This window comes from Dama dama, chromosome X, assembly GCF_033118175.1.
Source record: "Dama dama isolate Ldn47 chromosome X, ASM3311817v1, whole genome shotgun sequence".
Taxonomy (NCBI): Eukaryota; Metazoa; Chordata; class Mammalia; order Artiodactyla; family Cervidae; genus Dama; species Dama dama.
In genome coordinates, this window is record NC_083714.1 from 41,947,067 (window position 1) to 41,973,578 (window position 26,512).

At 41.0% G+C, this 26,512-nt stretch overlaps 1 protein-coding gene across 5 annotated transcripts in view; it reads right to left on the bottom strand.

Annotated features, from left to right (window-relative positions):
• Positions 1-1,706: 1,706 nt before the first annotated feature.
• Positions 1,707-26,512, bottom strand: part of FGF13 (fibroblast growth factor 13) — a 514,548-nt gene continuing 489,742 nt past the window's right edge. For all 5 annotated transcript variants that reach the window (XM_061137754.1, XM_061137750.1, XM_061137752.1 and 2 more), the window contains 2 exons: positions 4,401-4,599; positions 1,707-3,108 (listed from right to left, as the gene is read on the bottom strand). In XM_061137754.1, the coding sequence (XP_060993737.1) occupies positions 2,972-3,108; positions 4,401-4,599 (336 nt within the window). In that variant the 3' untranslated portion in view covers positions 1,707-2,971. The remainder of the gene's footprint in view (positions 3,109-4,400; positions 4,600-26,512) is intronic.

The following is a 26,512-nucleotide window of genomic DNA, read 5'->3' on the forward strand; positions in this document are numbered from 1 at the left end:
TATGGTTCCCCAGGACCAGCAGCCTTACCTGGGAACTTAAACATCCGAAGGCTTGAGCCCACTCCAGACCTACTCAATCATAAACACTGGAGGTGGGGTTCAGCCATCTGTATCTTACAAGCCCTCTAGGTGTCTACAATGTGGACACATACCTGCGAGTCAATAGTCCTTGTGGTGTTTTTCCAAAACTGTTATTTCATCAAACATTTGCCACAGCTAATGTTTCCGACCACAGGAAATGTTACTGGTGTGTGTGTGTGTGTGTGTGTGTGTGTGTGTGTGTGTGTGTGTAATGAAGGTATGTGAAAGTATTGCTGTTTGTGGTGAGGGTTTTTTGGAGGTCAGTTTAATTATTGACTTATTTAAACGTCACCTTCGGTTAAAAACAACGTGAGTCAGCTCATAGAGAATGCTGGGACTAAAGGATTATTCCTGGGCATTCTGGCCACTTCTAATTTAAGCCAGGCTTCCCTAAGACACCAAAGTACTGACTTGTTTGTTACCAGCACACCTACGCTATTCTTGAGCAATGAAAAAGGAAAAGCTGCAAGGAAACTCGTCAATGATCAAATCTTAAAGTCCTTGGAGCAAGATTGAGACAATGCAGTACTTTTCTCTATGGATTGAAAATTAGGAAGACTGAATAGGGGGGCAAGGTTGAGTGAGTCTGGTTACAGCATAGGATACCCAGGCTCCTGTCCAATCTGGGCAGGCAGCATCTTTCATGCAGCTGGACCTAAGAGCTCTGGCACGAGGGGGGGCTTAAGACAGGATCAGAAGGTGACTGAACTGGGCTGGGTTGGGCTAGGCTGGGAGCTCCTGCTGAATCTAGTCCAGATGTCTTAGGAATCAGCAGACTTCCTTTGTGCAAAAGCACGCTGCTTGGGGCCCCAGGAACTTTATTTGATGGATGCCAATTATGTTTCACCTGTTTCTCCACTCTCACCTTCCTACATGGTCGACTTCTGAAGCTTCATGACCAGGCAATGGCAGCTTTGGGGAGATAGTGAAAAGTCATCAACACTGACAATGTTTATGGTGACCCAAATGAACGCATCTGTCAACTCAACAAAGACACTCTATGTGCACTTTATTGTAAGTTGTATATGATGGAAAAAAACTGCAAATGGACACTGAACTCTAGTTCCTGAGATACATACCAAATTAGAAGGAAGTGTACAGATATCTGTAGTTGATTTTGAAACGTGTCACAAATAAGATGGAGTGATGGATGGATAGATGTACAGTATAGTAGTATGTGAATATTAGAACACAGGTGTAGGTTTACCAGCATTCACTGTAAAATTCTTTCTATTATTAATTTATGGTTTTGAAATTTTAATAAAAAAAGAAAATAGCTATGTTCAGTTCTCAGAGATGGAAAGGACTTGAGATATTTAGTCCCATGCCTTTCCTCTATGGAAAGAAATGAGCATCAGAGAGGGGGAAATGACAGTGTGAACAGCAGGGTACTAGAATATAGTTCCTTTTGTACAGTTCATCACTGAATGGGAATGAGAATTCTTCTGTTCCAGCCGGCAGTTCAAGTACAACAATTACACTTTTAAGAGTATTCATGTGAATATAAATCTCTAGACTGTAGATTATCTGAAGGCAGTGATCAGATGTACATAATTCAATGTGTAACTCCAGTTTCTACCACAATTCACAGCACATAATGGACACAGTAAATACACGTTAAAGGATTTTTCTTTGAATGAATATAAAGAGTTTATTCGGTGCGTATCTGGGTATACAACAACAAATATTAAACAACTTTTTTTTAAACTTTTTTGTGCACAGGACAGAAAACTGCCTGTACATGCTATGTCCACTTTTGGAACACAGATTTTAACAATTATTAATGCACAAAATCTTACATATCATGCAACTCTATGCCAAGATTCCAACTTTCTTCCATGCAACAGATATGAAGATCTAAATGGAAACCTAGCTAAGTCTTAAACACTTTTCCAGAAGCAGGTATAAGTATATGTTGTTTAGGGGTAACCAGTCTTAACATTTCCTTGTACACAATATTCACGTGCCAAATACAGTGACAGGAGGACTCATACGTACACAGATAAGACATTTCTTATTTTAACAACACAAAAGACAACATCACAGTTCCACAGTTACTGTCTTTACACAAGAAGCCACAATAATAGTTTAACATGATAACACAAATGGAATTGAGAGAAAACTACACTTGAGGATAATCTTTATTTTTAAGTAATCTTTACTGACTGGGGTTGACAACACAACACAATTTCTACGCACAAAGTACAGCACAAGAACTTGACCAGAATACTACGAATCTAAAGGGGAAAAAAATGGTAAAATCACAAGAACCTTGAGCCTGAGATGCCAATTCAGCTTCAACCCTGAATTTGGTTGAGTTGGATTAAGTGACAGAGAGTCAATAGAACCATTGAATTTCAGAAATCATAAAATTGCAAAGTAAAGAATACATATGAATCAAGCATAGATAGAAAACATTAAGCCAAGAAAACAACACGGTTCACAGAATTTTGTTTGCCCCTACAAAACACGGAAGCAGTTAATTTTGTTCTGTTTTCTTTTTTGTTTGTTTGTTTTTGAAGAACAATGGTGGTCTTTTCAATTGTCTTGGTTGGAGAGCAAATTTTTCTTAATCAGCATTAGTGCTGTGAAATGTTTTTGGTTTGTCTTCCCCTAAGCAGAGGTGAGATCATGAGAAAATTGGGCAGTCCTTCTCCCAGATTTAGTTCACTGATCAGGCTCGGCACTGTTTTTTTGCACAAGCTCGATCTAAATTATGGGGCTTTTGGATGGATGAGAAGGTTTGATGGCAGATTAGAATAGTGAACTCTGCCTTGTTTGTTTGGTAAACGTCATTGACAAATCTCAACTTTCGGGTGAAGGACTGCTAGAATTCAACAGCACCTGGAGGTAAGGTTCTGTTACAGAGCCCTTGTTTTGCCCTCACTGGCTACGTTGATTCGTTGTGGCTCATAGACTTGCCTCCGTTCAGCACGCCGGAGACACTTCTGCTCTTGGTCGGGGTCCCGCTTCCAGACCGGGAGAACTCCGTGAGGTCATGCAGAGACGGCTCCTTGTACATGGCCACTACAAAGCACAGAGACACGGCGTTAGAGGCCACCACACTGGCCCTCAGCTTTCCTTCTATCCCCTGGGCTTCTCTACTGGAGGCCAAACCTGAGAAATGCTGCTTTCAAAGACTCAGTAAAGAGTGGACTGGACCAGATGAAGCAAAAGCCAGTCTTGGTACAGAGGTGTGTAGAGAATTCTAATGCCTTATTTCCATCACTGATGGTTTTATATGAAAAGTTAAAGTGAAAGTCACTCAGTTGTGTCCGGCCCTTTGCAACCCCATGGACTATACAGTCCATGGAATTATCTAGGCCAGAATACTGGAGCAGGTAGCCTTTCCCTTCTCCAGGGGACCTTTCCAACCCAGGGATCGAACCCAGGTCTCCCACATTGCAGGCGGATTCAAGTAATCTGGCTCCAGAAAACGTGCTGTAAAAGGGTGCTGTGCTGACTTGACTGGGCAGACTGCACCTCTGGTAAACTGCTCTTCTAACCTCAGGCCAGTAACCTCTTGAAGGGCTTGCTCTGCTCTGTCTGGATTTTCTACCCCTTTTCCACTGTGTCTCACTCCTTCTGTCATCCCTACCTCCTGCGGTCCATTCCTATCTCTCACACTTTCTCACTTGCTCTGTGTGTGTGTGTGTGTGTGTGTGTGTTAGTTTCTCATCTGTGTCCAACTCTTTGTGACCCCATGGACTGCAGCCCACCAGGCTCCTCTGTCCATGGAATTCTCCAGGCAAGAATACTGAAGTGGGTGGCCATGCCCTCCTCCAGGGAAATCTTCCCAATCCAGGGATCAAACTCACATCTCCTGCATTGGAGGCAGATTCTTTACCAACTGAGCCACCATGGAAGCCCTCGCATTTGCCACCAAGCTGCTAATAATGACCGAAAAACAAAACTGTGAATGAAAACTGTTGGGACAATACTGTTGGGCCCAAGGCAGTTTCCAATAAGTGTTAAGTGTGCACACATTTGAGCATCTGTGTTTCTACCTATTTTGGCATACCTTGAGGTTCTTGGCTGCCCTGAGTTAGCAATTTCCACATAAGTAAGGTGTTACCACATGTAGACATATTGGGTTGGCCAAAAGTCCATTTGGATTTGGCCAAAACAAACTTTTTGGTCAACTCTAATCAGATTAGATGTTCCCATCAATACTTTAATGTTCTTTCTAAGTGTAAAATTTTACCGAAGTTTTGTATAAATGCCTCAGGATGGAAGGATTATGTTCCACTTTCAAAATAAAGGATTGACTGCAATACTGATACTCATTTCATCCACAGCTGGTATACTCTCAAGTTTACCTTTCAGTGGTTTGGGCAGAAAGTGAGCTGCAGGCTTGTTCTTCTTCACATGGTTTCCTTTCATGATCTCTCCTTCTTTGTTCAGACCCAGATACCACCCTCGGCCTGACTGCTGCTGACGGTATATCATCGATGAATATGTCACGTAATAATTTTCAAACACCGATTCTTTGAATTTGCACTCAGGTGTGAAATGTTCCTACAAGAAAAGTAAATAAACAAAAGCTCAATATTTACAGCTATGAATTTCATGGAGAACCATATGGTATTGCCCTTCAGGAGTTTAGGACATACTTTGTTAAAGCTTGTTATGACTGGCATTCTATTTTAACAGCAGAAACTATTATCATTGGAAACTGAGACTATATATAACATTTCACGTGATGTTTTATAAAAAGCCCTAAGTGTGAGGGCTACTAATCAATAATTAGCTCTCTTTGTAATAAGGTAATGGAAAAATGAGAACCAGTCACATAAGTGTAATGTGTTGGATAAACAGAGGAGCCACAGATTGAAGAGACAAGCATAACAGTGTCACATGGAGCTTTGTTCCTTTCAAGATTAAATATGAGAAATAAACATCTCATCCTTGTACTTAATTTTCATAGATTGTCCAGTTACTATATGCTATAATTTTCAGTTGCCCCAGGCTGAAATCTGTGTTACAGTGTTACAATGCTGAACGCCTAAATTTTTAAAGACATGCTACTAAGAAAGACTAACTTTCACTTTTAGATAAACTAAACTGATTTTTTTTCCAGATCATTGGACCTTGACTTAAAAACAGAAGAAAAAAGTCCCTCATCACCCCATCCTTGCCTTACAGTAGCATTTCACACAAATCAATATAGAAGCAAGGAATTTACAGTAATTCTACAAGCAGACATGAGAGAGCAGCCCAGGGGATTTTGAACCTGACAATGTGATTTTCTGCCATGTACATGACCATGTTTTCTTTGGACTTCCCCATACAAATGAAGGCTTCCTGACCCAACAGACTGTTTCTGAAAACAAACAAAACCAGAAAACCTTCTTTTAAGCTTTGCAATATGTGCATTATGCAACAAATAGCTATGTAAAATATCCATTTGTAGACAACATGAAATGAACAGCAGATTTTAATCTCTAAGTAATCTGCAGGGTAGCAGTGGGTCCACTTGGAGTCCAAGATAATGAGCAAAATGCTAAGTGAGTTTCCTATGACAGTGACACCAAGGATGCCCTTTGATTCTTGCTATTTTGCTGGGATCTTATCAGGAATAAGTTTTGATAAAACCTGAAAAAAAAAAAAACCCACCTTGCAATAAAATATTGCAATCTTTCCAGACACCAGTCTTTTCTGAACGATGCCTCCATGTTCCTACCTTCCTTCATTTTCATGTTAGATAGCATTACTATCTGAGCAACAGTATCAGAGAATCACTTCAGCAAAGAGAGACAGATTCCTCAAATGAGGCGGCTTTTTTTTCTTAATGTTAAATAATTGAGCACTTTTCTTTTTTCTGGAAATCCACAAAATCTGTTTCACTCAGTAATTTCACTGGTTCTTCCATCTGGCTTCCAGAGTTCCTGGAACAGAGTCATCTTTTGGGATAATTTCAGCCTAGGGGCATACTCGATAGAGACTCAGAAGACTCACACAAATTCAACCTACTCAAGAAGCAATGTACTTTGAAGGCAACTATCACAGGGTAGGAACCAAAGCGTTCTATTTATGGGCTGTGAACACTCCTCTTTGTAGAATTCTCAACATAGGGAAAGCCAAGGTATGCCTACAAAGAAATATGACTAAAATAGTCTCCACGTGTTCTCTGGGGATGAGCACGATTGCATAGAATGTTGGTTTAGACTTGCCTAGAGTAAAATGACAACTTCATGTGGCATTTTAAATTCTCCACAATGTAGTCGTTACCATGCCTTGTGCCTTTATAGACCCCATTCAGGTCATTTCTTGGATCTCTCTACCAACTGTCTTTCCTCACATTCCTCAAGGTTGAGCTCAAATATGACTGCCCCAGAAATCATATATGACCTCTCCTAAATCAGAACCGATGACACTTGTATTTGTGTTCCCAGGAACTCTTATCTCCATCTCTGGCATGGCCCTGTGACTCGGACATGTGCATACTTGGCTCTGGAAGACAAGGAACTTGTCTTTTATTTCTGAATCTGCCTTTCAGCCATCAATGACTGATCATATTGCCTAGCACACAGCAGACCATTCAGTTACTGTTTACAGCAGGGGTCCCCAACACCTGGGCCACAGACCAGTACCACTCCATGGTCTGTTAGGAATTGGGCTGCAGAGAAGGAGGTGAGCAAGCGAAGCTTCATCTGTATTTGCAGGCACTCCCCATCACTCACATTACTGCCTGAGCTCTGCCTCCTGTCAGATCAGCAGTGGCATTAGATTGTCATAGAGGGGCGAACTCTACTGTGAACTGCGCATGCAAAGGACCGAAGTTGTGCACTTCTTAGGAGAATCATCCCAAAACCATGCCCGGCCCCCTCTCCACCCGGTCTTTGGAAAAAAACTGTCTTTCATGAAACCAGTCACTGGTGCCAAAAAGGTTGGGGACCACTGGTTTACAGGACTTGCATTGCAGAGGTCCAGATTGACGTATCAGAAACGCGGGGATTCAGAAGTATCAACCCAGTAAGAAGTCTGCAGGGAAATTCCTGAATACCACAGAATGAAATCAGCTGTACGTAGATGGAGGCTGTCATTGCAGGGACAAATCCTGTTTGTGTGACTTCGAATCTGTTCAGAATAACAGATACTACACAGACACTGGCACCTCCAACATGCAGAGGAAAAAAAACTTGGCAATTGTTACAACTATTGGAAAATGGCAAGGAAGGACTCAATGAACTGAATGCTCTGTCACATCCTGGCAATTTCTTAGTCATCACCACTAAATTTGGACTCAAGAACTCAGTAGAGAGGGAGGAAAATGAGGCCAAAAAAAGAATGTTGAAGAAACCAAAGCAGTGTTCTGTTCTCGGTGTGTGACACTGTCATTTTATCCAGTGCTGAAATGAGTAGGCAGAAGAGGCTTGATTTTTATCAAATGTGGAAAGATGTGAACATCCCACCCAACACAGGAAGGGCCACCAAAGGGAAGAGGGGTGTATAGCTGCATCTCTGTGTCTCAGCAGTGGTTCACAGAAATAATAGAAATCGGACTGAACCCTAACCAGAGAAGCCTTATTCACAGAATACCAAGTAGACCTCTGGCAAGCAATCAATCTTTGATTGATCTGGAGATGATTATTAGTGCTCTGGGAAAAAAGGTACCAGAGTGGCCTTGACACTTAGTAGGCACGAAATAGAGGCAGCACTCATTGTACTCTGTATTGAATAGGCATTAGATAAATACCGGCTATCATAATAAATGAATTAAAAAGACATCAGGCATTCCCTGCACAGCCACGAAGAAATTACTTGGCATGAGTACAAAAGAAAAGGTGCTTTATGTCTTCTAACCTTTCATGCATTGATTTCTCTTAAAATTTGTTTACCTCTCTTGCATATCTATACTTATTTCGGAGGAATAATGTTAGTAAGGTTCAGAGGAATAACTCTGAAAAAAAATATTCAGTCTCTCTAAACTCTCTTTTCTGTAATCATCCTCTCTATTCCCCTTAAAGTTCAAGGTTAGTTTTTTCCTCAGTGATTACCTAACTTTTTTATCCACAGAATCCATACCAGTTAATGACAGTGATTATATTCTGAGTAAAGAATGAAAAATCTACATTTGCAGAATGAACAGATCCAGGAGCAAGATCTAACAGTACAATCTTTTTTAACCAATTTATTCACTATTAAGGACAAAATAGTTCTTTGAAGGTTTACCACTGACAAGATGTAAACATCTGAAACCCTCAACATCAGGTCAATAGAGCATATTAGAGAATACTTAGAGATACAAATGGTGATGGTCAGCTGCCCTCAGTGGGGCATATTAGGCTTCCGCATAGACTTTGAGAATCAAGTGAATAAGGCATTCATGCAATCAAAAACGCAGGATATACGTAAAGAGCCCCCCAGATCCAATGGTGTGCTAGAAAGCAACCTTGTCCCAGAAGAAAGGCTCTGGACCTGGGATAGCAATTTACCCTGGTGCCTTGAGTTGCTCCTGGCACCAAGGGCATAGAATGGAGGGGATGAAATAGCTCTCTGGCCTCTTGGAGCTGGAGCCAGGTCAGAAGAAGCATTGGCTGTGATGGTAGCTTCCCGGAAGGGAGCCTACTAAGGGCCTTGTCACTCCGCAGGGGATGTGAAGCTGTATCCTCAAGAAAGTGAAAGTGCTAGTCACTCGGTCACTCTCAGAAATCCCATGGACTGTAGCCCGCCAGGCTCCTCTGTCTGTGGAATTCTCCAGGCAAGAATACTGGAGTGGGTTGCCATGCCCTTCTCCAGTAGAGCCATAACCCAAATGGCAAGAGCTCCAAACCATCTGTAGATCATGTACATCATCTCCACGTGCTAAACACGTCCACAATACCACAGTGCACACACCACGGCTAAGTGCCTTCTTGATTAAAAGACGTCATTGTGGGGGTGGGGGGTGGGCTTCTCTGGTGGCCCAGTGGTTAAGGCTTCACTTTCCAGTGCGATGGGTGTGCATTTGATCCCTGGTCGGGGAGCTAAGATCCCACAGGCCAAAAAACCAAAACATAAAACAGAAGCAATATTCTAACAAATTCAATAAAGACTTTAAAAATGGTCCACATTAAAAAAAAAAAAAGTCATTTGGCAAACACACACCGTAATAGCGGCTTTTTCATACTTTTGCCCCCAGCTTTTGTACTTACAACTATGCTACCAACCGACAGGGTGGCAGTGATCTGCTTGAGTTTGTTCCTCACTAGGCTTTGAGGATTGCCAGGAATATCGTGAATGCTTTGAACACATTTCTCCCAAAAGAAATCTTTTTTAAAAGGGCGGTGCTGATTTCCTTGGATCTCAAGAGACCAGCAGAGTCTCCTTAGGTTGTCCACACATAAAATGGCAACACGAAGGTCCTAGGCTGTTGAACAAAGCCTGAACACTGAATATAAGTTTTTGCATATGTAGGCACTATATGAACTGCACATATCCTGGTACAGATGAATGTGTCTCCATACATTTTGTTCTATTCACATGTCACATTATTTATTGGCATCATGGAACACAGAAAATCAGTTTATATGTCAATGAGTGGGCATCTTTAAATGTTTAAAGTTTCTTTAAAAACTTTAAAAAATGAACTCAATAAAACATGATTTCTTCTTTTCAGCAAGTTCTAGAAACACAACTAATCTATCTCACCCTTTACTTCTCTCACTTCCTCCTCTTTTCCTACTCTCTTCTGGCCACATTTTCAGTAGCCTGACGATCCAATTAATTTAACAATTACTGCCAAGAGCAAGGGTCACTCTTCTGATTCTCAGCCATGTTCTGATGACAATTAATTTTCTAGATTTAAAGTTAGCAGGTTATACAAACAGGTCTGACTTGTGTGTGTCAATTATTCCCCAGCCTAATGAAAATAACATGCAGATTAACATTAGATTTTCAACTCTGTTAAAAAAAATAAAACAAAATAGAATCTAAAAGATAAATCATACCCATGGGGGGGGTGACCCCATAACTACCTATAGACTCTATATAAGCTTCCCTTCTATCGGTGATTTCAAAATCCAGGATTAATTATTATATTCAGGACTTTGATGTTCTCTCCCAGGGTATATTTGATGTGAATGAACTTCATTATTACTAAGATCAAAGCACAGGAAGGGAGAGATTGGGGAAGAAGGAATCAATACTTAGCCAGTGCACTGTAGCTAAACAAAATTATTAATTCATGATAAACAGAGTTTGGTTTGTTCACTCAAATATTCCCTGGACTGGGGGATACTTGAGGGCAGCTCTGAGCATGGGGCCTGGCTTAGAGTCAATGATCAATATATATCTAGTGAAATAAACAAAGAAAAGAACAGAATTTCATAGGAAGAGGACTTGGGAGATCGCTTATACAGGTCCAAAAAAGGGTTAAACGGGGTAGGATATGAATAGAGGGCTGTTTGAGAGGAGAGACTGACAAGTCAGAACTTGCCTGCCAGGGCAGAAAGAGTAGGTGATAAAAGGAGGAAAGCAGCCTACAGATAAATTCAATTTAAAAAACTGGAGAGGGAGAAGAGAAAGGGAAGGACAGAGGGAGGGAGACAGAGAGGGAGGAAGAGAAAAGGGACTAATAAAGACAAATCCGAAGCTGAAGCTGCAAGAATAAAGAGATTTTAAACTCATACTCTTGGTCTTTGGCTCTGCAAACAGCTAAACATTGCAACTAAATTCTGTTCGCTTGATTTCTGTAAAAATGTGAGGAGGTGGGGTGGGGACCAGTCCTGCTGACCTTACTGGATTGTTGGACGAGGAGGGCAATGAGATGATGTATGTGAAAGAAGTTCTGAGAATTGTAAAGCCCCATACACATGAAATGTGTGATTACTTTTGATAATACATGCCTAGAAAACCAAGGCAAAATAAATACATTCTCTCTTCTTTTCAAGGTTCTTCTGCACTCTGGAATCAATTTCTAAGGAAAGGATCTGCCTATATTTGTTTTATTGTCATGGAAGGAGATCAATTCTGCCCAAAATGAAGACTGCACGTGAATGACACTCGGTGTTTAGCGTTCTCCTCCAAGGTTGGCTCCCCCAAAACTGTTTTGCTTCCTTCCATTTGTCATTTTGGTCTGCAATCGGCTGAAAAGGCTGCAGTGCTTCAAGCCACAGCACTAAAGAGATGAAGTACTGAAAAATGGGCTTTGTGAAATACCACATCACAAAATGACTTCAAAGTACATGTGCTAACTGGCAACTGTTTGCAATGAAACAAATCATAATCAAGAATATGCACATGGGACTATTTCTCCTCATATGGTTATAGTGAAACTTCTCAGCAGCATTTTTGTATTCCAAGGTATCTAATAGACATTTTCATTGACCTTATGTTGAGCCCACAAAATAGGGCGCCCCAGTATTGCCTTTCTTCAACTCTTAAAAAACAAACAAACAAAAAAAAGGAAATGTTAACGAGATTGTCAAGCAATGGCTTGTGTAAACAGAATCAGGATGCAAACATGACCACCTTTTAGCCCTGGGGTTCATTGAGTCCTTTGTATTGGCTTGTTCTAGATTTTCATCTATTTCTGTAGAGCAGTCTCATGAAATATTGAATTCTACAATTCGTTTTATAAAATACACAGAAATAAGCTAGAATAAAGCAGGAATCAAAACAAAAACACTGCATCCCTTACAGAGCCTAGTAAGGGTGATTTTTGTTGTGATTAAAAATAAATGATTAAAAAAAAAAAAGATCCTAAGGCCTCACTCAGTTCCAAACCTGGTCAGCAGATAACGTTCTGAAATGGAAGTATCTTGCTGAGATTTGTGATGAAGAAGTGAGATAGGCCACACATCTCCAGGGCTGTGTGATTGGTCCCAGGCAGTGTCAATCTGGTCCAAGCCTTGCAGAAGAATACAGATTGGCTAGGAATCCAATTAGGTAGCAGAAGAGAGATTTCATTTTACATAAGATATGACAGAGACTATGTGGCCATCATACTTTCTTTAAAAATCTTACCAGATTAAATCTTACTGCTGAACGAAAACCTGTGCATGGAAAAGCATTGTTTTCAAGTGAAGAACACTTCTCTAAAGTGAGTAACTTTCTCCAACTTTTTTTGTCTACGATATGTATTAACTCACAGTGTTGGTTTTTCTTATAAGCAGGGATGACCTATGTGCTTTGAAAGGAGAATCAAATATCAGATATGATCTCTAAAAATAAGCTTTCCTGTCTTTTGGCTGGTTACTGGAATTAATCTGAGACTATTAGCTAGCTATTCTCCATTACTGTGATGCTTTCTAATTTGTGGCAGGATTCTTCTGTAGAACTTCAGAAAGAAAAGTGAAAGTGCTAGTCACTCAGTTGTGTCTGACTCTTTGTGACCCTGTGGACTGTAGCCCATCAGGCTCCTCTGTCCAAGGGATTCTCCAGGCAGGAATACTGGAGTGGCTTGCCGTTCCCTTCTCCTGGGGATCTTCCTGACCCAGGGATCGAACCCAGGTCTCCAGCATTGCAGGCAGATTCTTTTTTTTTTTTTTCTTTTTCTTTTTTTTTTCTTTTATCTTTTTTTTTTTATTAGTTGGAGGCTAATTACTTCACAACATTTCAGTGGGTTTTGTCATACATTGATATGAATCAGCCATAGATTTACACGTATTCCCCATCCCAATCCCCCCTCCCACCTCCCTCTCCACCCGATTTGCAGGCAGATTCTTTACCATTTGAGCCACTGGGGCGTCTTCAGAGCAGGATCTAAACCCATCAGCAAGAGAATGACTTTGGAAGTATTTGTGGTCACCAAGAGAATAAACTTATAGGTTGTATTTTAGACAGCTCTTCCAAGCTCCTGCCCAAATGTTCAAAGCCTGGGAACTGTGAAAACTTTCCCTAGACATCCAACAAACTGTCATGCAAAGGAGAAAAGTTCTTTCTGCATAGATCAACTGAAAAAACCCTGGCAAGGTAGGTGGCCTATTAAAACTGAAATTGTACCCAGGTGGGTTCATCAGGCGCCTGTTCTAGTGCTGCAGGCCACTGTGAGGGTGGTCATTCTGACTTGTGGTGGATAGTGGTTGAGTTAGATTTGATAGGGTCTGTCTCTGCAGAACAGAGTCATTTACAATAGCCAGGAGTCTACTTCTTCAAAGACTTTCAAAGAAGACTTCTTATCTTTTCTCTTGCACAGGTAGCAAAGCAATGCCTCTGCTCAGAAGGAAGTCACTAATGTGTGCTTTCCACTGCAAACTAGAAAACCTGGAGTCACAGGGCAGGGTTCAAAGGCCTCATCTATAAACCGAGGATGAGAAAGAAGTCGTAGAGGGCTATGGGATGACCACATCGCATAACACCTGCAAACGACCTCTGGGGATAGGAAATTGTACAGAGTCCTGTTTCCATGTAGACAATGCATTTCCACTAACATTTGCCCCTTGAAAGGAGATAATGAAAGGATGCTTGTGACAGTCACTTACCATGAGTCTGAGTGGTATGATTATTCACTAACTGAAGACTCACATGGAAGAATTCATTCTCAACTATTCCTTACTGAGAGCCCACGGTGCACTGAGCACTGTGGGAAGTCCTTTTGCCTATATAATGATCTAATTTAATCTCAACAGCAGGTCTCTGTATGAGCTTCAGAATGGAATGACCTCCCTGTGGCCTGAGAGAGGAGCTCTCCCACCTCACAAGGGAGAAAAGAAGCCCTTACCAAGCCACTCCCTTATGAACTCCACTGCAGGTGCACACTTTCACCCCAACAGTCACTGTGTAGACAAGCGCTGTCATGTCAGTTCTCCTCTAAATGGATAGTTCCAACATTGGCTGAAGGGTCAGTCCTGCCTCCGATTCGTGTGCCCTGGCTCTCTGAACACCACAGAGCTCTCTTCGAAGCTGCCACATCAACTTTTCAGATTTCTGACTTCGGACAGCTGACCTGGGCTCCGATCCTGAACCTCTAAGAGGAGAATAGCAACACGTGCCTCCCAGGGAGGACTGCAGAGAGTATGGAAAGCAGCCAGCACACATGGGGGTGCTCACAGACTAGGGGGTCCTTGGCTTTGCCTTACTTTCCTGTTCTTGTGATAGACAGGTGAATGCAGACTCCTCCCCATGACCGTCCCAACTACCAACTGATCTGGGAGTAGAGAAGTGCCTTCCCAGTTCACAGAGCTTCAAGTTACACATGAACTATATGGGTGAGAACTCCTTTCATTAGTGATTCCTTTGCAAGGGTGACAATGCATGCATCTTTCATTTGGGGCTTAAAATATCCTAAGATTCTAAAATTTAAATTACTGTAATGTATATCAGTGAACCTGTATGATATTAAAGAGATTTGTGAAATAATCCAGTATTAATGGGCCAAGTGACATTTACACATCTCATTTTAATTACTATGCCACAAAAGTGCAACATGATTATTCCACTTCTTTTGTTCTAAACCACTGTTTTGCTAGTTCTACTTTCATCATGTAGGTTACTAATAACAACAATCCTGAAAACTCTAATAGCTCCTTATGTTTAAGCAGCACCTACTTTAACAGTTTTCTACAAATGCTTCAATAGTTAATGACATTCGAGTGATAGATAAGGGACAGTTTTATAATGATGACAATAAGAAAGGTAATGATTACAATGGATTTGGTAGACTTTTTTTCTTTTACAGTTGAAGAAATGAAACCAGAGATATTAATGCACTGGAATCTGGCTTCCACACTTTCATTTAGAGGACGAATCCAGAGCAGGGAGGCAACTCCTTCTAGAGGAAGCTGGAATCTGTTTAAGGTAGCCGGTGTTGACATACGTGTGTGTATGTGTGTGCTCAGTCACTCAGTCATGTGTATCTAGATTGAGTGACTAGAGTCACTACAGTCTCTGCAACTGTAGCCCACCAGGCCCCTCTGTTTATGGAATTCTTCAGGCAAGAATACTGGAGCCATTTCCTTCTCCAGGGGATCTTCCCGAACCAGAGACTGAACCCACATCTCTTGCATTGACAGATGGATTCCTTACCACTGAGCCACCTGGGAAGCCATGTTGACATGTGAGAGACCCTTATTTTCAGGCAACTTGATCTCTAAGATGTTTCCAGAGCTGAAAAACACCGAGGACCCAGCAGTGCAAACTGGCCCTGGGCTGCAGAGGAAAGGAAGAACTTTAACTCAGAGCACAAGCCAAGCCTGCCAGGCAACATCCCATGGATCTTAAGTAATGTGTCCATGGAACATTCTCTTAGTTTATGCCATAAAAACTTGACTCTTCTATGGCAAAATATTCATGTCTGAATTTCAGTACATTTGGGTGCTGATTTTCTTTTCTTTTCAGGGACCTCTCTACACTCAAGAGTTTTTAGGGGATGACCCCAGAGAACTTTTACTGACACTAACCTTCTGCCTCTTTAGGTGCAGAGGTGGGTAACTGGTAGAGCGAAATAGAAATCAGCCTGATCGGAGTCCTGTGTCTGTCTGTATGTTCTCAAGAGACAGACGGACATAAAGAGAGAAGTGGGGGTGGGGCAGACAAAGAGACAGAGAAAGACAAGTGAGAAGACAGAAAGTCAAGGTGGTGAGTTCTTTTTCCCAGTTCTATAATCCTGAGGCCTTTGAGAAATGCCTGCCGTTCCCCATCCTGCCTCCACCCCCAACCCCACCATACAGCGGGAGGGTGAGAAAGTGAGCCATCTCTCTTGTTGGAGAAAATCTGTCTCCTGTCCAAATTCCAGGTTGTGCTCAGACCTTGGGGTAAAATCTGAGAAGCCACTCAGGGCAGGTTGTTCTTCTGTAAAGTTAGCATCTACAGAGGAGCCTGATAAACAAATAAACCAATTTCTTCCTAGAGATTTTCCTTTGCAGAAAGTACATCCATCTTTGAAGGAAAAGAAAAAGGAAGTCCAGGTCTTTGGAGAAATTCAGGATTAGTATAAAGTTCATTAAAATAAGACACTTTGAAATATGAATGTTGTTATCATAAAGTGAATTATATTTTCATAAGAGGGATGTAATGTTCAGATGTGTAACTATGGCACAGTAACAAGACAACGGTTCCCTATTTATGACCAAACTCTTGTCACTTGTGATGCTGTTTATGCTCCTCATTACCTGATACTATGGTTCCAGAGAAACCACGGCGAAAAACGCAATGCTTTAAAGCAGTGTTTAGACCGAGTGTCCAGCTACAATTCATAAATGAGCTTTCAGTAGCTTAGATTAAATTAAATTTGGTCTGTTCTGGATTTCCTGAAATACTGCAGCATTTTTAGATTAATTTTTTAAAAGGGTTTTGATGTCATTCAATTTTGAAATAGACAAATTACAGTTCTTTATCAAAATATGCAATTTCAATTTTCAAATATTTGTTACCTAAGTATTACTGGAGTTGAAAACACAAGGTAAGGATACAATATAAACTATAAGAATATATCAAGATGATTAATACTGCATAAGCTTTGCACAACCATGATCTATTTGGAATAATTTTCAGCTTTCATTTTCAACAGTGTAGATTGTTAAAGCATTTGCATGATAATGCAAAATACATAAATTATCCCTGCAGGGAACACTTAAAACTTAAGGTAATTATATAGCATAGAAGTGATTTCAAAGAACTCCAACAAAATAACAAATAATTCTACAGTCACCCTTTACAATGCTTATTATTCTGTTACCAGTGATCTTGACCACTAAAATCCCTTTCTTTACAATTATACTCACATTATCAATTCTTACTTTGTTCTTTTACCATCAAGCTCTTACAGCTGGCCCTGAAAATTTGCATGCTGTAAAAGCTGAACTAGACAGCTAGTAGAGATGAATTCCCCAGTTATATTCATGCTGTGAACAGAACCATAACACTCCCTTAATATATCTTATCATTGCACTGTTATACTAAACATGAATCCAAATCAAGTCCTATTTTTTACATTCCTCCTGTTTAAAATCTTTTAATGGCTCCCTGCTGCCTACAGGATAAAATCCAAAACTCCCTGGCCTGGCGTTCAAGGCCCTCCATAATCTCGCACATGTGTTCCTACAAGTCTAGCATAAGATTCCTCAGCTCCAGCCAGATTGGAGAAATAAGGCCAGGACCAAGAGGAGCAGAGATTTTGCTTATGAATGGAAAAATATCTCCTCCAAACCAATTAGTATGCTTTGGAGGCTGGGATATTCACTGTGATTAGAGAGAATTACTGCGTCACAGGGAATATGTAACTAATCTCTCCTGAGTTTCTTAGGCTCTGCATTATTCTTATTTTTTAAATTCAAAGAAAATGTCTTGCACTTCTGGAACATCCCAGCCACCTCGTGTCTTGATTCTGCACCCTGTGACTTAGCAGGGGCTGCCCCCAGGTATGGAATTTTCTGGAGGCCACTGGTAATAACCGGTACCTCTTCCTTTCACGGCACAAAGAGAAAACAGAGTCAAATGTCAGCATGTCAGGAACCTTCAGGCTCAGCTTCAGCCGGAATGCAAAAGCACTTTACAACTGACTATTTCTGAAGACTTTTCACAGTATCGAGGAAAAGGGTAATGAAATTGTATCTGAACAGAAGGAAGCTAAATTATTTATCTCATACTAATTTTTACCAGATGGCTGGTGATGAAAAATCTATACTGGCAAATCTGCTGTATGTATTAAAGATAATCAAGGGGGCTAAAACTTTAAATGGTCACAATATATTTGGATTTAGTTTTATGGCTCCTATCGATTCCATACATAGGTTCTTCTAAGTCCATGTGATTGGGACACAATAAATCATATCATCAAATCATTAGGAGCTGCATCTTCTATTCATGAATCACATCAGCACTTGGATTGTGTCTCTTTTTTTTTGTTAACCTGCAGAGAGAATACATTTGGGATGTTGCCACATGATGTTACCTACCATATCCCTCTGCATCAGGAGGTTCCAAATGACACTCCTTCCCCAAGAGAAAGAGATCACAGTCCTCAGAAGGAAATTCCCTCCCCGAGCTTCCAGCAGAACCAGTTAAATGCTGACTTCTGATGACAATAAACCATTGAGGACTGGAAGGGAGATAGGGTGTACCAGATGTGCATCCTTTTCTGCTCAAGTGATGTCTCCAGGGAGCAGGTTGTGTGGGTTCAACATCCAATTTGGGCCTGTTATGGATCCATTTCCTCTCTGTTCTGAAGCCCACCACTGGAAAAAGCCCACCCTTGTTCTTTGGTTGACTCTCAAATGCCAATTGTCCAGGAAAGGCTAGAATATGTTCGATAACACGTGCTGGTTCACATCAAACAAAGCACGTTCACATGTGCCAAGCCACTCGATACTGTTCTCCAGGTAAAAAAGGTAGAAGTGCTGGCCCTGGCAAGGAATTGCTGTGTATACCAAATCCCAGTGTATAATTCACCTAGTGAGTCTGAACATCTTTATACAATGTATGAAGACCAACTGTCTTACATAGCATTTTCTGGGAGTTATATGCCTTCAAGTCAACAAAGACTGTTTGAGTGCCTGCCATGTGCATTGTTTTTCCTAAACTAGATGCCTATACTCATGGTGCTTTAGCACTTTTGGCAGAGCAGCTGCTGTCCCCCAACAGTTGTCCAAAGAGGACTTTTGGAGCTGCAGTCAGAACTCATACAGTGCCCCATGGTGTGTTCTTATGGTGAGGGACAACAGGTCAAAATTGAGTTCCATAGTCTACAGTGGCCAAGCAAGATACAGACCTACTGTGCATTCTTCCCACTATGACAACCTGATTGGGCATTTATTTCATTTGCAAAAGGTTCATTTAGTCATTTAATCTGTTATAGTTAAATGTTCTACTCTCAGCAGCAGCAGCAGTAGCTAAGGAGTTACCAATTGCTCAAAAATTGTGGTGATCCTGGGTCAAGTTACAGATTAGAATGGCAGTAGCTTATACTGACACGTAAAAGCAAATCCTTCAGAATCACACCAGAACGATCAAAGTTGCCACTGTGATATTACCTCAAGGAACATAGAACCCCTACATTCTGTGACTAGCCAAACTCGAGTCAATTTAACCTAGTAACTAACTGCAAGTGATACTGTACACCATATGCCAATATAAGATAACAAGGCTCCATCGTTAAACCACCTTGCTGCAGGGCAAGGTTCCTAGTACTCTAACCGCCAGCAACAATATGCTGTAAACACACTTTGGTGTCGCTGAAGTTATACTTTCTGCAATTCTGATCTATTGAAAGAATGGTTTCAGAAGCAAGGTATTTGTGGAAAAATCATGAGGAAAAGGCACAAACAGGTAGGCTGTGAGCTAAGTGACCAGAATAAAGGACAGTACTTCCCTGGAGGTAGAGTAGCTAGGACTCTGAGCTCCCAATGCAGGGGACCTAGGTTCGATCCCTGGTCAGGCAACTAGATCCCACATGCCACAACTAAGACTCAGCAGAGCAAAAAAAAAAAAGAAAAAGACAGTTCAAATACTCCTTTGAGTAAACACTAGCAGAGTTTCATGTCTCAGAGCTTTGGGGTGACTCCATAAGCCTTGCCCAGTTGTCACAATCTCTGCGATTGTTCTAGCATTAGAAAGAAACAGGAGGGGACAGATCAAACAGATATGAAGCAATCAGCACTTTGGTGTTTACCTTTGCACCAACACGTCAAATCACGCATGTGGCTCCAGTGAGAAAGCAGAGATGGGGCACACGCAGCAACCCGTCAAGGAAGGATAGACGTACACACCAAGTCTGTGTGAGAACTGCAGATTACATTTTGTCTTTTTAGCAACATTAACTCTGTTCTTCTAAATAGTCTCAATGTGTATCCACAGTTGATTACTGTATTCTGAATGAGCAATAATAGGATCAATTTTCCCTGAGCCTGAGTCACAGCTTGGTAGTAAATTAGGTGCTCAGGAAGGTGTGTTACTTCCTTGAGGCCACTGAGCCATCATTTAAGGCATAATACACTTGCTTTTGTTTGTGAAGATGCACTGACTCACTTCAGTAGGAGTTGTTTTTCCTGCACTGCTGATGGCTGAGTTAAAGGAATGTACTCTTTTTTTTTTTTTTCCCCTCCTCACAGTATGGATGAGATGGCATGGGCTAAAAACACATTCTTGCCACCTGTACTGTGACCCTTGGAGCAAATGCCCATGATGTTTGGTTAAAGTTTGAAGTTTAATCTGTAGCTGTGGAACAGAGTCCATGAGAACTGGGGGGAGATCATAGATTCCTCTAGAGCATCCTCTAATTGTGTTGCCTGGTCACCAATGCCATAAAAACCATCCTTGTAGTAAAACATTAATTTACAGCATAAGGCAAATCGTGTCACTCTACTACTCAACACGCTCCAATGACTTCCCTTCTCACTTAGAGTCAAAAGCAAAGTCCTTACCTTGAGCAATAAAATCATCTGTTATCTGATCCTGGCTACTTCTCCATTCTCATCTCTCACTTGCTGATTTTTTGTTTGTTTGTTTCTTTGTTTTCACTTTATGTCAGTCACACTGGCTTCCTCACTTGTCCCATGAATATGCCAACCATATTCTCACCTACTTTGTGATCCCATAGACTACAGCCCTCCAGGTTTCTCTGTCCATGGGGATTCTCCAGGCAAGAATACTGGAGTGGGTCATCATGCCCTTCTCCAGGGGATCTTCCTGACCCAGGGATGGAACCCAGGTCTCCTGCATTGCAGGCTGATTCCTTACCATCTGAGCCACCAGGGAAGCCCTATTTTCACCTAACGGCCTTTGAATTTGCTGATACCTCTATCAAGAATTTTTTTCCTTTAGACACCCACCTGAACCCTTCCTTCCCGTCCATCAAATGCCACCTTAACAGAAAGGCTTTCCCTGATGACCCTGCATGAAAGTTGTCCCTATCTCTCAGCACAGCCTTGTCCCTCAAACCCTGCTTGTTCATTCTCCAAAGCAAATTATATATGAATTTGTTTATTATCTGCTGTCTGTCTAACCCATCTAGAACATAAGCTCCATGAGGACACGGCCTATGTTTTGTTCATTGTTGTATTCTAGAACATGGAACAATGCATCTAGCTCTGTATTCATGCCATAAAAATGTGCTGAGTGAACAGATGGATGAATTCTGGTGGCCTGATAAGTTGAAAGGACAAATCAGACTAGATTAGTAAGGTCTCTGCATAAGTATTAAGGAATTAGATTTGTCATAAAAAGATGTTTCAGCTCCGTTGAGGTAGTTATCAGGGCTTTCATTTTCACTATGGTTATGAACTGCATTATAATTATAAACCAGCACTCTATGCAGAGAAATAGAAGCAACCTTTACTAACACTCTTTTGAGCTATACATGAAAGGCTATTCATAAAAAAAGGGTAGGTCAAGATGAAAGGAAATAGCTAAAAAGAATACCTTTGAAAAGTATGCCAATAGGTAATTAATCATTAAAAGCAGCAAATCCTGATGGCTGGTAAATTTCAAGGGCTTATCTCAGTAATATATGAAAGTGCAATCTCCTCAACATATTAGAAATATCAATTCATTGTACTGAACAAAAGAATAAATGAAGAATACGTCTTTCCCAAGAAGATGCCATTATTTTTGATGATTTCATTAAAATACATTAAATAAAGATTAAAACAGTAAAATATCAAGGGGAGTTTAGTCAGGGACCCAGTGCTTCACTCTGATGTGTTTTTCATGGGGGCTGAACACCTACTGTGACCTGTACTTCCACTGCTCTGCACAGAGTACAGGCGTCTTGGGCTGAACAGATGTAGAGTAGAAGGGACCACATCTCATGTCCTTGCCGTGGACCACATTTTGTCTGCCCCTGACCAAAACAAAGATAAGGATTTCTGAAGAAAGAGGAATGTTGAAGAAGAAAGAAATGCCACAACTTGCTAATGAAGTACAAGGGAACAGGAAAACCACTTTGGCGTGCCGTACTTTAGATGCTGTTTAGAGACAGGAAGAATTTGAAAGGAAGCATTACGTGAAGGACAAGGAAAAAAGAATGGTTTCTATTTGGACCTACATGGCATAAATAAACATCAAAACCTACCAACAGCAATAAATGCAAACCGTACCACTGTTTCACTCACTGGACGATTGTGACTATGTGAAGCAAGTGTGAACATCAGGATGCCGCTGCAATGTGCGTGGTTCAACATGGACTCAGAAGGAACTTTACCTAACCAAATGCCTGGGATGGTTCTGCCAGTAGCAGAAGTTCAGGGCCGTGATCCAGGTGTAATGAAGAGGTTTGGCTGTATTCCCTGGGAGATAGTCTCTTTTGGATATAAACTAATGGACTAGATATTGGAACCTTATAAAATAAAGCAACATACATATTAAGCCTCTAGCAGTTCTTTTTATGGAAACTGGTTTTTAAGATATGCTGACTTCAGTCAAACGTCTTGGCTTGTTGATTTTGACACAATGGCAAAAGGAAAAGTGGATAAACAATCCTAACTAAAGGCTGATGGCAAAGAGCAGCCCAGAACTGTTGTCCTTTGCAGTCTTTTCTTCTTCATTGAATGTTCTATATTAAGGCAACTTTGCACCCTGGTTGAGAAAATAGGTTTTCAAGTCAAACAGTGGCAGAGCACAAATTAAAACCCAGCTCTGTCTAACTGGGTAACTTTGGGTAACTACTATGACCTCTGGCCTTAGTTTCTTCATCTCTAAACTGGGGAAGATAACTTTCTTCATAGGGTTGTTGGAAGGATTCAATAGGTTAAGATTTGCACAGGGGTCACTTAAAAAGGAAGAGAATTTTCTAAAGTGAATGTTTTAAATTCAGGAATGAAAGGCATTATTGTGGGACACTGGCATTGATATAAAGCACAAATACTTTGTGCTTGAATAAAACATTGGGGCAGTGAAAGCTGCTAACCAAGTTGCGTCACTTCTCTGTACAAGTCACAGTGGGGCTGACAATCAACTGGCGTCTACAGTCTGCATCAGTGCTGCTTCCGGGGTTAAGAGGGGATGGTTTAGGTGTTTGGTTCAGAAAATAGGGTGGTGGCAGGTACTAAAATTCAGTAAAGTCATTTCTGGGGTAAAGTCTGTTTTTCTTTCCATCCTTAATCAGTCATCCTTCGAGCAGAGGTTAGGATTGTCTTCCTCTGAGAACTGAAACAATGAGTTGTTAAACATCTGGCTAAGAAATCCCTAGGGGGTTTCTCTGGCATACTCTGCCACTCCTCTGCTCTTTCTCAGCTTTTCAGGAGTGAAGCCACTTCTCCTGTTGCCAGGCAATGAATTCCAAGAGCTTAATTTGGATGGTGACTACTAAAAATGCATCTAAGTGCACCTTCTTGCCTACATCCTAGTTCCTAGGCCTTTCTTGTTTTGTTAACATCCACATTTAAAAATACTGTTCAACGCTGCACTGCAATGGTCATCTATCATGATAGTCTTCATCTGCTAGTCCTCAGGTATTAGTGAAAAAGGGACCTCGAGTGGGCGCTTGATTGTAAGTAACAGTTTAAAGTCTGTTTCTTCCAATTAACTCTACGCTCAGAGAAAGCAGGGACTGTGTTTGCCAAGTATCAGGAAATCACTGGATTACTGCTTGGATGGATGGATAATGGATGGATGGAAATATGTATACTACAGGAAGCTATTACGAGAGAAGCAGAAGGACTAAAGATCTAAAATGAGCAAGAAATATATCCTTACTAAGCTGTCAAAGGAAAACAAAAAGGAGCTCAGATTAGGTGTAAAATTTGGTCAGACAATCAACAGCAGGTGGAAAAATGAAAAAAAAGATAGGGTTAAGATGGGCTAAGAAGGGGCTACCAGGGTTGATCTGCGAGTGTGAGGGTTACCTGAGAGGGAAAGTGCCTTTTAGAGGCTGCTCCTCTAACCAGATTGTAGCCAATCAGTATCAATATTACATAATGATGGTGAAAGGATAATTACTTAGTTCAGTTCAGTTCAGTCACTCAGTCATGTCCGACTCTTTGCGACCCCAAGAACCACAGCATGCCAGGCCTCCTTGTCCATCACCATTACTTAGTATCCAATGAGAATAACTATAATTGATATGCATTCATTCAGCAAACATTTACTGAACATGTACTATGTGCATGAAAAGTTGAGACACTAAGCGAAGCACTAGGGCTACAGCAGTGGACAAGACACAGTTGTTTATGGAGTTTACCATCCGGTTAAAGAAACAAGAGTGAGAAATGCTCGTGTACTGCTGGCAAGGTGAGTACTGATGTAGGAATAACCATCGTGCCTTATAGGATCTTGGAGGACACGCTGTTAGCTATCCAGTCAGGGAAGGAGCTGTGCTTCAGCTAAAGCATCTTAGACCCAGGTTCAACAGCCATTTTATCCTGAGGGCCACTAGAGAGGCTCAGTCACAACCCTGAATATTTGATAACATGTATAGGGCTTATCCAACTGAACAGGGGGAAATCTCCTGTGGAAATCCCAAAGATGTTGGGAGGGAAAAGAGCTGAGTTGCCTTGGGAAGTTTTCTAAGAAGGCTTTCTCTAGCCTGTAATGGCTTCTCACAGCTGACAGCAACAGAGAATAAGAACCATCCTGCGGCACGATTTCCTGGTTAACAAGGAGTTCACCCGAGTTTGTTGGAGGGATTGAGCATCGTACCTTGGGATTCCCATGACAGCCGGTGAATGACCACACTTGGAATAGTGATTCCACATTGCCAGTCACCAGAAGCATGAGGGTCTAACACTAGTACATCTTCTGGCAGATGCCAGCAGGTCACTAGCTGAATGTTGGAGGGTAAAAATGGTTTTTTAAAAATGATGGGCGTATAGGAAACACAGCCTTCTCTGCCATCCTCCATTGAGGCACTACTAAAGTGTAAGAAAAATGACAGGTAGAGAAAAAATAGATACAATGTCCAGGAAAATAGAGACGGCTGGGCAAGCCTAATTTGGGAACACGGCAGGGCATCTTAACCATGGACAGGCCATACATAGAAAGGAAGCAAGTGCCAGCCACGGGCATTGCTAAGGCCTAACCTGACTGACAGTGAAATATTTAATGACCCCTATTGAAGCTTTTCAGAAACGATGGCATTTATAGATCACCCGTGTGCACTGTGAGCTCCATTCCCAATTATTGGTAAAATGACTTCTTTATATTTTTCCCCCTGAAGGAAACCTTGTTCTTAAGGAATTATAGGAAACCAGTCTTAGCCAAAACAAAGCTAATTAATTGGCATAGGTTAATGGATGGCCGACGGGCAGCGTACTGTACTAGATTCTTAGGAACGAATGAAAAGACTTAGTTGAATCTTTGCTTTTAACTTTGACCCCCTAGGGTCACATTTATTGTGAATAAACACAACCCATTAAAAATCACTAACTGACAGATTAGGCATCTACATGACTCCATCTATTATTACAATATTATTACCACTCGATATTCTTCAATGATCTTACTAGAACCTAACACAGATTAATCTCTAGCAGGCACCAGAAAGAGCTGACTTAAAGATGAACATTCGCCTTAACCCCTAAAAAGCCGGTAGTAGGCTTTCACTCAAGCCACATGTGTATGCACAATCTATTTGAAAACATTTAAAAACTTGGACCCAGTGTTATGTTGATACAATGGTATTACATGTGACGCTAGAGTGACATGAGCTGCTTTTTATCATCTGAAGTTTTCACTTTATGGCTGTGGCTATATGCTTAAAGAGGTCAAATTAAAAAAAAAAAGAAGTCAAATCTTTGATGACTGGGCTTTATGAAGGTTTACTCTGGGAGTTCACAACAGAAATTCAGTTTATTTTCTAGTATTTCACCTGCTGAAAGAAATTACCAACCCCCACTACGATTATCACTCTGATGCCACCAATCACAGCCTGAACTATTTGATGTCTCTAGGTTTTTGATGATCCTGTTTCTTCTTCAATTTCTAGCGAAGAGAGCAGAAGAATTTAATGAAGATCTCACCTTATTGATTTGCTTCAGGTGTTTAAAATGAGCTGAGAGTAAAATATTTATTATGCCTAACTGGTTGGTTTATTTTCTTGAGGATCTGCATGAAAGTGCAGACTATGTAATAAGTTCCACTTGTGACTGCAAAACCTCACTGAGACAAAGCCACCTAGGGAAGCTGAACAGTTAGATTTCACCAGGCTACAGTATTTGTGTTCAGAAGGGAGGGATGTTTTTTCTAAGAAGGAAAAATAAATTGTCTGCACTCAAGTAATTTTCCCAAGTCATTTTCAGAATGAGCAAAAAATGGGAGCCTGCCAAAACAGACAAGTTTCCTTTAAAGAAAGGTGTGAGCAAATACAACCAGCAATTATGAACAGAAACTGCCTTCACTACAACAGCTATCAGCTAGGATACACAGCACATTCAGGAAACTAATCCTTAAAACGCTCATTTCCTTTTGTATGGCTACTTAGATGAAAGCACCGAGCTAATCCAATTATTCTAACTGTGCTTTTAAAATTAAATTTTTGATTTATTTTGGCTAGGTAGATGATTCAAAAGTTACAGTTACGACAGATTTGAAATTCAACTGACATAGAAGAATCATCATTCTTAGAAAGTATTATAGA